The 14,530-nt window shown below is 48.4% G+C and overlaps 3 protein-coding genes across 3 annotated transcripts; 2 read left to right on the top strand and 1 right to left on the bottom strand.

The window, feature by feature from the left end:
* Nucleotides 1-733: 733 nt before the first annotated feature.
* On the bottom strand, nucleotides 734-1,438 carry N7484_007532 (methyltransferase family protein; the record flags this gene model as incomplete). The annotated part of the gene is made up of 1 exon (XM_057117919.1): nucleotides 734-1,438. One exon carries the CDS (start codon nucleotides 1,436-1,438, stop codon nucleotides 734-736), a length of 705 nt encoding a protein of 234 aa, XP_056970954.1.
* A 2,178-nt stretch (nucleotides 1,439-3,616) lies between these two features.
* On the top strand, nucleotides 3,617-11,449 carry N7484_007531 (type I polyketide synthase; the record flags this gene model as incomplete). The annotated part of the gene is made up of 5 exons (XM_057117918.1): nucleotides 3,617-4,314; nucleotides 4,432-9,202; nucleotides 9,260-9,544; nucleotides 9,611-10,048; nucleotides 10,106-11,449. 5 exons carry the CDS (start codon nucleotides 3,617-3,619, stop codon nucleotides 11,447-11,449), a joined length of 7,536 nt encoding a protein of 2,511 aa, XP_056970953.1.
* A 1,556-nt stretch (nucleotides 11,450-13,005) lies between these two features.
* On the top strand, nucleotides 13,006-14,492 carry N7484_007530 (uncharacterized protein; the record flags this gene model as incomplete). The annotated part of the gene is made up of 2 exons (XM_057117917.1): nucleotides 13,006-13,440; nucleotides 13,500-14,492. The coding sequence occupies 2 exons, from the start codon at nucleotides 13,006-13,008 to the stop codon at nucleotides 14,490-14,492; spliced, it is 1,428 nt and encodes a 475-aa protein (XP_056970952.1).
* Between the last annotated feature and the right edge of the window lie 38 nt (nucleotides 14,493-14,530).

Here is a 14,530-nt window from a genome sequence, read left to right as displayed (position 1 = left end):
TGATGCCCATGTGGCTTTTGGCTCGGTCCCAATTCTGGAGTTACCGCCGGCCTGAGGTCTGGGCGTGCCTTGGCATCTCTCGGCCTATACATCAACGAAAGTCTGTAGCCCTGGAGCCCGATAATCGTCCGACAATGGCCCGCTGAATAGTATAGCGCCAAGTAATTTAAGCCTCGGACATTTGATTAGGTTTCTTCAGGCTCCAGGGACTAGGAAGGACCCCCGCCTCCCCGGAATTATTCATGAGTTAAGCGAGCGACACTAAGGTGGCGGCCAGGCTGAACATCGAAGGACCCTTGTCGATCTTGTGGGGAAGTTAAGTTTTCAGGTTACTTTAAGGGTCCTGTTCCACCTTGGCAGAGCAGGGCGACGATGGCGTTGGTCATTTAATGTATTCATATGCCCCGAGAAAAGCCCGATGAGACGGATCTTGGCATTTCAATTTAAGCGACGTCCCGTGACCGAGTACTAAACACTTGTTTCCTCGCAAATATGGAAGACAATCTCGATATACGGAGAGAACGGACGTTTCATTGACTTCCATGGCGTTTTGGACTACTATGACGCCGGACCTGACCGCCGGGATCGTATGCCCAAGGGGGCATGGTCGGTATTCGAAAAGGGAGCTCTCTCAGTTTTGCATAAAAGATGGACATGAACACGGTTTTTTCATTTTTATAGCGAATGCCCACGTCCAAGCGGAACTTAACAGTGGCCGATAAGGCCAAGAGTTTCAAAGAAGACCGGGAATAAATCTCTTCGTGGAGCGGTGCCAGTCCTCCCATTCCCCTCCAAACTTTTGTCTCAGCATATCCTCCTCATCTCGTACTCTCATTGCCAAAGTCCAGATAACGCCTCCCATAACCGCCACACTAATCCCAAGTCCCGATCCCGCCAGTTGAGATAGGAAAGTCTCTGGAATCCAGCAAGCAGGGGTTGCATCCCATCGAAGGAATAGAAATGCGCTGCCCAGACATATCATCGCTAGTCCTGTATAGCTAGGGTGCTGAATCCAACTATAGATCCTCGTGGTCACTAAACGAGATGGTGGGGCAAGGTGGAATGTGAAGCATTCACCGAGATCGTTGTAAGCTGAGAGGCGCACATATGTGCCAACATAAATCAACAGAAGAGCGGTCACTGATGTTTGGTTCCAGACGAAGAGTTCCGGGTTGGTGTTCCGGACTAGCGGGCAGCTTTGCAATATGCGACCAGGGGCGTAGTGGGCAACTCCTACGAGGAACCCATGATAACCGACAGCAGCTACGCAAATTCTGCGCGCAACTGTCGAGAAATTCCCTGAAATGAAGCTGATGCGATCTATATTGTGTCGATACTTCTTCTCGGGGGTCGGATTTGGAGGCGTGGCAGAAAGCATCGCTAGATATGCCGCGGTTATCATGGAAATGGCGAGCACTGTTGAAGCTGACTCGGCCATGATGGGTTCTCGTGATTTGATTGACAGAAAGATGAGTAGACTCGCAACATGGTCGGGAGAACAGATCCTTTATAGAGTGGCCGTCATCCCTTGCGTCTTGTCGCACTGGTATGAGGCGCCAAATTGGAATTTCTTTATCGGACCGCTCATGTAAAGAAGTTTGTCTGATTGAATTTTTATCTGATGCCCGAGGTTGTCCGAGAGAGATCGAACAAAGAGATCTCACTAATTACAAATAACTCAGCCACTATCGTGGTCCGCCCCACACTAATGAAATTGATTGCTTCTCATTCACACATGGCTTTCTCCCTTACAGCATACAGGACAAACAACCCAATTAAGCTCCCCAAAGTTTGTGTAGTCAATGATCAGAATTCTAGCATAAGCTCCTCTATCAAAGCGATATCCGAGACCCAGTTTCCCTGCTGGGGGGTGCTAGGACCTATTAACATCGGCTAGGTAATAGCACGTACCCTGGGTTAGAGTAACCTTGCATGATCAGCCATCGATATACAGAATATTCCTGAATCCAAGGATCTACTCCCTACTTGATGATCTCTAAAACATGTTGAAGTCGATGCGGCTAAGGACTGAAACGAAACAAGGTGTCTTGACTAAAAAGGCCCCATAGACTACCGAATCTACCCCTAACTGAAGATATTCAGAAAAAGACGATTGGTAACTATCCTAGTTGCATAGATGGCATACTGGTCTTTAGATGGGGTGGTCTATGGGTATACCATGGTCAAAATATGTGTTTGCACTCCATAGGTTGTAGCATCAACCACAACCTTGGAACTGGTGACTATGGCTATTCTACTGAGTAGTCTATTGACAGTCATTCTTGTATGATATCAGAGGTTTAGCTCAAGGTCAGTTCCCGAGAGGACACGGAAAGACTCGGACTCAACCCGCGTTCTCAACCCAGAGAGCTGACTCAGCGGACCCCCAAAAAGGGAAAGAACCGGAATGCAGCACGCACGGACCTGAGGTTCGCACGGTGCCGCGGGTCGGGGCGGGGCGATAAACGATGCTCTCATCGGCGGAATTAAGGGTAGAACGCCTAAAGTTATTCCCGTGTTACATCCAGAAAACTTAATCGTATGCACGGGGACACTCAACTAAATGAATTAACTTCAGCCTTGATCAATTATAGATTCACAAGATCAAGAGGGATGTTTCTCTTGTCAATATTCTACCTAATGGGGATGCAGACGCAGGTTACGTGAACATCATCATCGATTATCGGACTGCCAACTGAAGCAACGGAAAAAAGCAACATTGAAACCAACCATAAACCCAGGATATCTCAGAATTAATAGTGAGCTAAATGGTATTGTTAATAAGTCACAATAGTCCGGGGGAACGGTTGCACTGCAGTTCACAACAACAAAATCGGTTCCGCAGGATTCCATGAACATTCTATCTAAGAGGGTCGGTGCGGTGCGGGCGACGCGTGGCTCGAATGAATGATCAAGAGCCGCCGTGTCCCGCCCCATATCGCGGGTAGTCTAGTCACAAGAAAGGGGCCCTAGAACACCCGAGTGTCACGAAGACGATCAGCAGCCCGACTGAAACATGTTGGCAGACACAGTTCATCAAGTACTGAGATTTTCAGCCTCAGAATCGCTACTCCACGTAGATTCTATTATCGTGTGGAGCAGATTTCGAAGGAGATGCAGGGGACTATATCATTGGAAAAATAGAGGAATAATGTCCTAGGTTGCCTCTACGGCATTAGCGTAGCATTCAGTAATATAATTGGCAGTCTGAACACAAGGCTGCGTGTCAAGTGGCAAGTGGAGCAAAAGACTTCGACCTTGGTGAGACTGACTGTCATATATGATTTGTCCCTGCCCAGTTTACTTGCCCCGTCATATCGAACCTAACGCATGCGAGACGCATGCAAGGCTGAACGATGCGTCGATGTACCCCCAGTATGTAAGGGCGAAAGGATGTCCCACCACCAATTGCGGGGTCTATTATTGCGCCTTGGGACATGCTTTGTTACATTTCTCGAGATCGATGACAAAGAAGCCGAGAAGAAAATAATATAAATGGTACTCAACGCCTACATGATCACTTGTAATTCACATAAGGATAGTGGCGGGTTTACACTTGTTCGGATCGCATTAATCTCTTGAGACATAATACAAATTTCGCCGTGAAAACACAATAATGGTGCCGCTCATCATCGATACCGACGGCTCGAGCCCAGGTGGCTATGCTTTGAATCCGGGTGACTTTGATTTTGACAGCGGTACAAAAGATCACCTAAGTGACCATACCGACACAGATGGCAAATTGCGAAGTGACAATTATAAGGATATTGGCAATACTTGCCCTCAGATAGATCATGCGCCAAAAATTTCAATACAAGAACCCATCGCTATTTGCGGCATGTCAGTTCGTCTTCCCGGAGGCCTACACACACCGCAACAATTATGGGACTTTTTGATTGCTAAAGGGGATGCCCGTGGCACAGTGCCTAAATCAAGATACAATGTCTCTGCATACTATTCTGACTCTGAGGCGGCGAAGCCCGGCAGCATTAAGACCGAATATGGTTATTTCCTCGATGAGAGCGTTGACTTGGCTTCTATCGATACATCTTTCTTCTCCATGGCAAAGGTTGACGTTGAGCGGATGGATCCGCATCAACGACAAATGCTCGAGGTTGCTCGCGAGTGCCTCGAGGATGCGGGTGTGAGCTGGAAAGGTCGACCGATTGGCTGCTACATGGGCAGCTTTGGCGAGGACTGGGTTGAGATGTTCGCAAAGGAGGACCAGCAATATGGTTTATACCGTGTGACTGGCTATGGAGATTTTATGCTGTCCAATCGTGTTTCATATGAAATGGACTTAACAGGGCCAAGGTAAGTCCATGTTCAAAAATAATCTGCCCACTGTTCATTCTTCTTCCACTTTACTACCTTCCATTTTCACTTTGCCCTCACCTGAATTCCTATCATGTTCTAACCCAAAATATACAGCATGGTAATTCGCACTGGCTGCTCTGCTGCTCTTGTTGCATTGCACGAGGCATGTTTAGCAATTTCCAGAGGTGACTGTGAAGGAGCCATTGTCGGGGGAGCCAATTTGATAATGGCTCCAGGGATGACCGCCGCAATGACGGAGCAAGGCGTCCTTGCACCAGATGGGTCATGCAAGACTTTTTCTGCAGACGCTAACGGTTATGCTCGTGGGGAAGCGGTCTCTGCTATCTTTATTAAGCCACTGGCTCAGGCCATACGCGATGGTAATCCCGTCCGAGCTGTTATACGGGCAACAGCTTCAAATAGCGATGGAAAGGGTACTGGCGGTGGCCTCCAAATGCCGAATGATGTTACCCAAGAAGCCATGATTAGGCGAGCTTACGAAGTTGCTGGTATTCCGGACTGCGATTACTCCCAGACGGCCTTCGTTGAGTGTCATGGCACAGGAACCTCAATCGGTGACCCGATAGAAACCCGGGCAGTCGGCCGTGTTTTTGGTCCATCCGGGGGTGTTCAGATAGGCTCTGTCAAGCCTAATCTTGGCCACTCTGAAGGTGCCTCAGGTCTTACCTCGCTGATAAAGTCAGTGTTGGCATTAGAGCATCGCATCATTCCCCCGAACATCAAGTTCAACGAGCCTAACCCTGACATCCCATGGGATACCTGTGGTCTTTCTGTTCCCACGGAAGCAACATCATGGCCCAAATCTCGAAAAGAGCGTATCAGTGTCAACTCCTTTGGAATTGGAGGCACAAACGCGCATGTGATTCTCGATTCCGCTCAAAGCTTTGGGGTCTCTCCTCTCGTCACTCAGCCAATAATATCCCCACAATTACTTGTTTATTCCGCCAACAACACGGACTCACTCAAGAGAATAATTGCCAATTATCGAGAATACGCCCAAAAGCACCCTGGCAGAGTGAATAATCTAGCCTTCACTCTAGCTAGACGAAGGGAGCATTTAACTTACCGAGCCTTCGCCGTGGCAAACCTATTCGGGGATCTCAAAGCTTCACTACCATTTCGGTCATCTAGTGAGCCCCTTAGCATTGTCATGGTTTTCACTGGTCAGGGTGCTCAATGGCCAGAAATGGGTCGATGCATGATACTTAGCCCAGCCTATCCGGTCTTCAAGGAGACTATAAGATCTCTCGACTCATATATTCGGGACCTTGAGAATGCTCCAAACTGGACAATTGAGGAAGAGCTTCAAAAACCAATCAATATTAGCAGACTCGGATCTGCTGAATTTTCTCAGCCTCTTTGCACGGCAATTCAAATTGCCTTGATCGATACATTTGCGTCCGTTGGTATCCAGCCAGATGCCGTTGTTGGCCACTCCAGTGGCGAGATAGCTGCCGCATATGCAGCCAGTGCCATCACTGCCAAGGAGGCTATCATAATTGCATTTTTCCGCGGTCAGGTCACTAAACTACAAGTCAAAGGGGCTATGGCCGCGATCGGCCTTAGCTCAGAGAGTGTACAAGAGTATTTACAGCCCGGAGTGGTTGTTGCTTGCGAAAATTCGAACAAAAGTGTGACCATCGCTGGTGACTGCGAAGCAGTTGAGCTTGCAATGATCAAGATCAAAGAAGCCCACCCTGATATCCTGGCTAAGAAGCTACAGGTGGACAAGGCATATCACTCTCACCATATGACTCAAATAGGTGATAGATATCATGCACTTATTGAAAATCATATATCGAGCAAAAGTTCCAAACGGACACTCGAGACATTATTCTTCAGCAGTGTTGAGGGCAGACTACTCACTCACGAGTCGGACCTGGAATCCAGGTATTGGCAGAGGAACTTGGAGTCTCCTGTCCTTTTCCGCTCTGCTGTTTCCTCCATTATCCAGCACAACATTGCGAAGAATATGGTATTCCTCGAGGTTGGCCCACATTCCGCGCTTGCTAGTCCGCTACGGCAAGTTCAAAGCCACCTTTCTAACACTTCTCCTTATGTTTCTACGCTTGTACGCCACCAAAACGACGTGGAATCATTTTTAACATCTATCGGGAAGCTTTATACTCTAAATGCCAGCCTTGATCTAGATAAGGTCATTGCTGAGGGTTCAGTCCTGCCGGATCTTCCTAGGTATCCTTGGGACCACTCAAAGAAATTCTGGCACGAGTCTCGATTGAGCAAGCATTGGCGACACCGGCCAGGGGGATACAAATACCACGGTCTTTTAGGTCTCCGAGTGGCAGAAAGCCTCGAATTTGAGGTTCTCTTCCGCAATGCTTTCCATCTAGAAAATGCAGCATGGATTCGTGACCACAAAATCGGCGAAGACATCGTTTTCCCTTTCGCCGCGTATGCTGGGATGATTGGTGAGGCCGTGCGGCAGGTGACTGGTATCAATGAAGCATTCAAAATGCGAAATGTGGTTGTCAATACTGCTTTGGTCTTGAAAGAAAGCAGCCAGCCAGTGGAACTGATGACTACAATGCGCCGTCACCGCCTGACAAACTCCCTCGATAGCGACTGGTGGGAGTTCACAATCGCTTCTCACAGTGGCGCAGTTTCGATAAAGCATTGTTTTGGTGAGGTCAGAGCGCATAGCGGAAATGTCTACCAGGGAAGCAATGCTCCTCTTTTGCGCAGGGTCGATACCCGTCGCTGTTACCGGACCATGGCTAGATCTGGTCTCAATTTTGGGCCTGCATTCCAACGTCTTAGTGATGTTCGCTCAGATACCCTTACACAAAAAGCAACATCAGAGGTGATTCGCAAGAAAACAGATGACGAGAGCTACCATTTACATCCGACCATCATCGATGCTTTACTACAGCTACTCCCTATTGCTGCGTCCAAGGGCTACGCCAACGCCGATCCTACTACAAAGATGATGGTACCGACGAACATTGAAGAATTGTGTATTTACAGATGCCATGAAGATGTTCAGGTCAGAGCATCCGCATCATACACCCCAAATGGCTCTATCATTGGTGGCGGGCAGTGCGTTTCTAATGGTAAGCTTGCCTTGCATGGCTCGGGTATCAGGCTCTCTGTTCTAGATGACCAGACTGGCAAAGACGATGATACCACTGCTCGCGCAGAATGGGGATGCCATATTGACTTTCTGGACCTCAACACTCTCATCCTGCCATCGATCGATCGCAGTGCCTGCACGGAAGCTTTAACAGAGCTATGTCATATCTGTATGGTCCATACAAATCGTGTCCTTGCAGGCCTAAAAACTCCGATCAGTCATATGGAAAAGTACCGAAGTTGGGTAAACCAACAACTGCAGCTTTGTGATTTTGACCACTCTATACTTGACAACTCTATGATTGAAGAGCAAGTCAAGTGTATTGTCAACAATTTATCGCAAACTATAGCTGCTCCTCCTTCCCAAGCAATTCAAAAGATATTCAACAGTATTGAAGGTATCTTCACTGGTGAAATAGATGCGCTGGATTTACTTCTTTTGGATGGCACTATGGACAAGTTATATGCTTCCATTGATCAATGTGACGAGTCGCAGTTTTTTGAACATTTGGCACACAGCAAGCCCAATCTACGCGTGCTTGAGATCGGTGCCGGGCTAGGTGGGTCTACTGCTAATGCGCTGAGGTTCCTAACGCCCGGTGGCAGAACGCTTTATTCCCGTTACACCTTCACTGATCTCTCTCCTGGCTTTTTTGTTGCTGCCAAAGATCGCTTCAGTTCATATCCGAATATGGAATACGCCACCCTTGATATTAACAAAGACCCTGCGGAGCAGGGCTTTGATGGTACGTACGACTTGATCCTGGCGACCAATGTGATTCACGCCACTCCATCACTCAATGAAAGTTTGAAGAACGCCCGCAAATTGCTCGCACCTGGCGGACGGCTTTTGCTCCATGAGCTAGCACCATCACCGAAATCTAAATGGGTGAATTACATTTGGGGAACCCTAGCCGGCTGGTGGAACGGTGAAGCTGATAACCGAGTTGATGAGCCATATGTGGATGTTCATCGGTGGGCGAGAGAGCTGAAGGCTGCTGGATTTCGTACTCCAGATGCCGTCGTACTTGATTCACCAGAGCCATATCAGCTGGGTGCCGCCATTGTGGCCAGACCAACGCTTGACTTAAAAAATGTCCCTAAAAAATGCGTGACACTCTTGAGCCTTTCTGAGTCCAGTCGTGTACGATCCATGGCTCAGGATTTGCAAAGGAGGGGATTTACCGTTGATTTTCGCAGACTACAGGACATGCCTTTAACCGCTGGCCAAGACGTGATTGCTTTGCTTGACGATGAATCGCCATTTTTTGAGAACATTGATCATCAGCGATTCACGTCGTTCAAAGCTTTGGTGGAGAACATGGAAAAATGCGGTATTGGTATTCTCTGGGTGACTGGCCTCTTACAGATCGAATGTCGAGATCCAAGATTTGGCCAGATCAATGGAATCGCAAGATCCATTCGTTCCGAGAAATTGGTTAGCCTTGCCACTTGCGAGGTTGACAATGTTGATTCTGATTCTTCCCGTGAAAAAATTATTGATGTCTTCGAGATGTTTCAGCTCCGCTGTGAAGACCACTCTCTTAAACCCGAGTTCGAATACGCTATTGTCAACAATACAGTACAGGTTGCACGCATTCACCCTTTCAAGGTGCAGGAGGAGCTCTTGACCTCTGCTGCAAGCGATGCTACTGCTCTACGCACGACTAGGCCTGGCAGTCTGACCGCTTTGCACTGGGCTCGCCAGATGACCGAAGGGCTGGAGGGTGATGATGTGGAGATTGACATATATTCCACTGGCTTGAACTTCAGAGTATGACCCAAACTCACAAACGACAAAAAAAAAAAAAAGCTCATTCAAAGTTTCTAGGATGTTCTAAGTGCCATGGGCATTGTCGAGGCCTCGGAAATTGGATTCGGCTTGGAGGCTGCTGGTATTGTTCGGCGTACCGGCCCCCAAGTTAAGGACCTCAAGGCCGGAGACCGCGTGTTTTTAATGGGATCTGGTGCATTCAGCACGCAGATTGTTGTTTCGGAGAGTGTTTGTGAGAAGATCCCTGGTGGTTTGAGTTTCGAAGACGCGGCTACAATGCCTTGTGTGTTCGCTACGTCGATCTATTGCTTATTCAATATTGGGAATCTACAAAAAGGACAGGTATACTCCACACTCTATACTTTCTTCATTTCTCTGATGTTGAATAAATTTTAACAACTCTTCTAGTCCATTCTTATACATAGTGCCTGTGGTGGGGTTGGTCTCGCTTCCATCCAGCTCGCTCAGATGGTCGGTGCTGAAATCTTTGTTACTGTTGGGAATGAGCAGAAAGTGAAGTATCTGATGGAAAACTACGGTCTTCCTCGAAACAGGATCTTCAATTCTCGTAGTACCTCGTTTACTGAGGACGTTCTGCGGGAGACTAATGGTGGTGTCGACCTAGCACTTAACTCACTGTCTGGTGAGTTGCTACATGCTACGTGGAAGTGCATTGCAGAGTTTGGAAAAATGATCGAAATTGGGAAACGAGATCTGATGGGATCTGGAAAGCTTGACATGAGTCCTTTCATCGGGAACCGCAGTTACTGCTGCGTCGACTTAGATCAAATCTGCGTGAAGAGACCGATCATTATAAAGCAGTACGTTACTCCGGAGCTCGGCTACGTGAGAAACCCTTTACTAACCTCGATTACTTGAAGGTTACTCAGGAGCGTCATTCAGCTGCTTAGAGAGCGATATATACACCCGATCCGACCAATCAAGGCCTTCAAGGCTGATGCAATACTCGACGCATTTCGATACATGCAGCAAGGTATACACCTAGGCAAGATCGTGGTTTCGATTCGTGATCCTGCTGGCCAGGTAAATTTAGATGGGCAGGTTCAAAATCGAAGAGAGCCCATGCAGTTCACCAATTCCAGTTCATATCTCCTGGTCGGTGGCCTCGGAGGCCTAGGCCGAGCTCTCTCTGTCTGGATGGCAGAACATGGCGCTCGTCACTTCATATACCTTTCTCGCAGCGCGGGTGCGAATCAGGAGCACCTAGACTTTGCGAAGGAGCTGACTAGTATGGGATGCCGCGTCGACTTTGTCCAGGGTAGTGTATCCAAGCTTGACGATGTGACCAAAGCTATCACGCTTGCTCAAGCCCAGGGCCAACTTAAAGGTATTTTCCAGATGTCCATGGTGAACCGTGATCAAAACTTGACACGCATGACCCTAGAGGACTGGAACGAAGCCGTGGATCCTAAGGTCACTGGAACGTGGAACCTCCATAACGCAGCTCTCTCCGTCGGCGCAGAGCTTGATTTCTTCGTTCTTTTCAGTTCTCTCTCTGGTATGTTTGGGCAGCCTGGTCAAAGCAACTATGCTGGCGCGAATACCTTCTTGGATGCATTTTCTCAATATCGCCTGAGCTTGGGGTTGCCGGCCTGTGCAGTGGGTATAGGAGCGGTCGAAGAAGTGGGCTGCCTCGCTGTCCGCGAATCAGTCATGCAAAGATTCAAGGCCACTGGTATCTTGGGTGATACAATTTCCGTATGCGAACTTTTCCAGGGAATGGAATTGGCCATCAAGTCGACAACCAACAGGTCCTCAAACAACTTCTGCATTGGGCTTCGATCTAAGGTCCCCCTCAATGATCCCGGAAATCGTGCCCTCTGGAAGAAAGATATCCGGACTGCGGTTTTCCATAACAAGGACACCACCAGTAACAAATCAAGCACTTCCAGTGACGGTCTCAAATCATTCATTGCTGCGGCAAAGAGTAACCCGACTTTGTTGGTTCAACCTGATTCCGCTCATTTTCTAGCTGTCGAAATTGGAAAAAAAGTGTTTAGCTTCTTACTGAAGTCAGAAGATGACCTACATACGTGGTGCTCATTGTCTGACCTTGGTATGGATTCCCTTGTGGCGATAGAGGTGAGACAGTGGTGGAAGATGACATTTGAGTTCGATATCAGTGTGCTTGAGATGATGGGAATGGGCACGCTGGATGCCCTAGGGGAGCATGCTGCCAAAGGTATGCTCACAATGTTCCATGGTGGTGAGGAACAGACCAATTAGACACATACCTGAGGCCATAGACTTTGGGTGGCAAGCTGTTTGCTAGTTTAAGCTAGAATAAGACAGTACTGTTTCATTGACCAGATCCTTCTCATGTCCATATAATCAATGTAATAACTTCTAACAATTATGATAGTTTGCGCAGGACTTTCGAGGATTGCAAGTAGATTGATGAGTGTTGGCGGTTGTGTGGTCGTTATTAGGGACGTGGGTTCATCCTCTCGTGTGGCCAGGAAACGGAATTCAGAATGCAGGGTTTCAAGATTCTCTATTTATATTTTTCTGCATGCTAACGAGTCCGCAGGCGCAGCGAAACCTTCCAGCTGGATGCCTCCATGTTGTGTGTTCTCTCAAATGGTCAAGGCGCTCTGGCCTGTTGTGACACATTCGACCACTGCGGGACTGAGCTATTGATCAACGGGGATTTTCCCACAGCGAATGAGTAAAGCGGAAATAAAGACTGAATTAGTGAGGCCAAGAATCCTCGACAGCTGAACATGGTCATCACAAGTTGGAAGGCATGACGTACTGATGCCATAGCGTGCACTGCATCTGATTATGTTCCCTTGGCCAAAGGCTTGCAGAGCCTGTTGACGGTCGAAATCTCTCGCTAGTCATCATTTAAAGGATGCTGACCACCGTTATATATGCTTTGCCTTTATCTGTGTTTCGTAGATGACAAATGCAAATAACTTTATGTCTGATTTCTTCTATTACTCATCTTATTGACTTTACGACTTGCTTAATGTAAATTGGACAGTTATGGATTAAGAACTCGTAGGGTGTGAAGGGGCCTCCGTACTTCCATATGTACACGTAATCCACATCACATCTATTCGCAACTCTAGCACTGGCAGTGCTAATAGCCAGAAGTCTGACCAATAAAATTTTTCGGTCGATGATACTACAGCTGACATGGGTGATGTGCTCGCTTCTGTTTGCGATATCTGAAGAGTGCAACGAGTCATGTCTTACATCTTGAGATAATCACGAAAGCCTTAACGGCTAGCCCGGGCTATGGCTCATCGTACGCGCCGACAGAATCATCTGATGCAGAATATAGGAGAAAAGGGAGCTGCGCAGCGCCACGAAAGAGGAATATCATCGGCATGACCGAGGCTGATTATTTGCAGAGAGTTTGACGAGTCTCCAGATTCTTCAATGGTTGAATGTTGATGGCGCAGCAACCGCCAATAGCGAGAGGGCACCCCCGCTTCATGAGACTATCACTTTTGGAGATTTGAGGCGAAGGAGTTTAGAACCGACGCCATCGGGCCTTTCAGCTGCCCCACATCTGCAGGAACAAGCTTGAAGATGTCAAGTCGTTCACTCGAGCCGACATGTGGGGCGGCCCGTGCCGAATCACGTCTAAAGCGGAGATAATTGTCGACGAAATAGTCCTTGATTAGAAGAACACTATTTGACGGATTATCAATCCGGATCAAAACACCAACAGCAGAAAGGTATATATACAGCGTCATTTCCTGCCATGAATTTGTTCAGACAGCAACGACAATCACACAGTTCTTCCAACTTCATCAAACAGAATTATCGCAATGGCTCCTTCCAAGGACACCACAATGTCAGCCTCATCTTCTCAGATTAGAAAGCGAAAGGGTCGTGCTGACTCTCCCAGCAGCTCAAATGACACTGCCAGTGTTCCGGCACCAGTCAAGACTGTTCAGGCTACCAACGGTACCAATGGCACCAATGGTGCCAATGGGAACGGTGTCGCGGCTTTGAAGGCAAGCAATGCTTCGAAGGACTTCATCACCGGCCAGACCGTCTTGAATGGCAAGAATGTGTCCAGCAAGACACAGATTAGAATCCAGACCGAGATTCGCAGCTTCGAGTGCGTCAAGCATGTCAAACCGGCTCAATTCCCCGAGGTTCTTGGTGCCCTCCCATTTCCCCAGGAGCTGAGGAGCATGGTTGCCTGGACCGATGCCTTTGTCCAGCGACTTGGATGGATGGCCCTGCTTCAGGAACAGGTAAGACTCTTCTGTGCTTTCAGTGGCCCATCGCTCAAGCTAACTTTGGCCAATCACAGAATGCCGCCAAGGAAAAGCTCTCGACTAGCCGTGCTGAAAAGAAAAACGAGGAGCTCGCTCTCCGCATCCAGGAGCTCCAGACCAAGGTGCACGATCTCATTGATGATAATCACGACCTGAGGGGCAAAAATGCTCAACTTACGAGCCGCAACAGGTTCCTCGAGGGACACAATAAGCGGGATGATAAGCAGATCGAGGCCTTCAAGGCGAGCATCTCAGAGAAACAGACCGAGATCTGGAACCTGACAAAGGAGAATGAGAAGCTGAGATCCGGCGTGGAGAGTCTTGAGAAGCAGGTCAAGAAGCTCATTGAGGAGTACAAGGGAGAGAAGAGCGAGCTGATCGCCGCGTTCGAGATGTGGAAGAGCATCGATGATGAGGAAGACAAAAAGCGCGAAGCCCTCGTCACACAACTGCAGACTGCACTCGACGTCGAAAAAGCTGCCAAGACCAAGGCTGAGACTGATCTTCTAAGCGCAAAGACCAAACTTGCAGAACTCGAGGCGGACAATGCCCGCCTTAATAGCAAGCAATCGCAGCTTGATGAGCTTGTCAAGAACATTCGCGCGCAACTGCAAAAGGCTGAGACGGACCTTGGTGTCTCGCAAGGAGTGAAGGCAACATTGGAAGAGCAGCTGAATCAGCTCACGAAGAAGGAAAAGGACGCGCAGCTGGAAATTCAAAGTCTCCTTGGCAAGCTGAACGAGGCTAAGATCGATGTTGAGGCTGCTAAGGAGCAGGTCTTTGCCGCTAATGAGCATGCCAAGTCCCACTGGCATACTCTGCAGACCATTCGTGCTGACGGCGGCTGGTTGTCGACCGAGGAGAAAGACTCCTGTGATGGGATCTTCCTGGCCAAGCCTTTCATGTGCGAATTCCAGGCCGATCCTACAGCCAAGAAGCCCGTAGCCCTGGTTAGCAAGCCTATTTGCACCTTGGAGGTCGATCCAAAAGTCGAGAACGCTGCTGATATCGAGAACCCATTCAACTGAATGGTCACTATCCATCAGGGGGTTGAATACTTGCTGGA

Source organism: Penicillium longicatenatum, assembly GCF_028827895.1.
Source record: "Penicillium longicatenatum strain IBT 33135 chromosome Unknown contig_4_segment0_segment0, whole genome shotgun sequence".
NCBI classification, from domain to species: Eukaryota; Fungi; Ascomycota; class Eurotiomycetes; order Eurotiales; family Aspergillaceae; genus Penicillium; species Penicillium longicatenatum.
The sequence above is the reverse complement of the archived record's forward strand: the minus strand, read 5'-3'. Positions and strand labels throughout refer to the sequence as shown.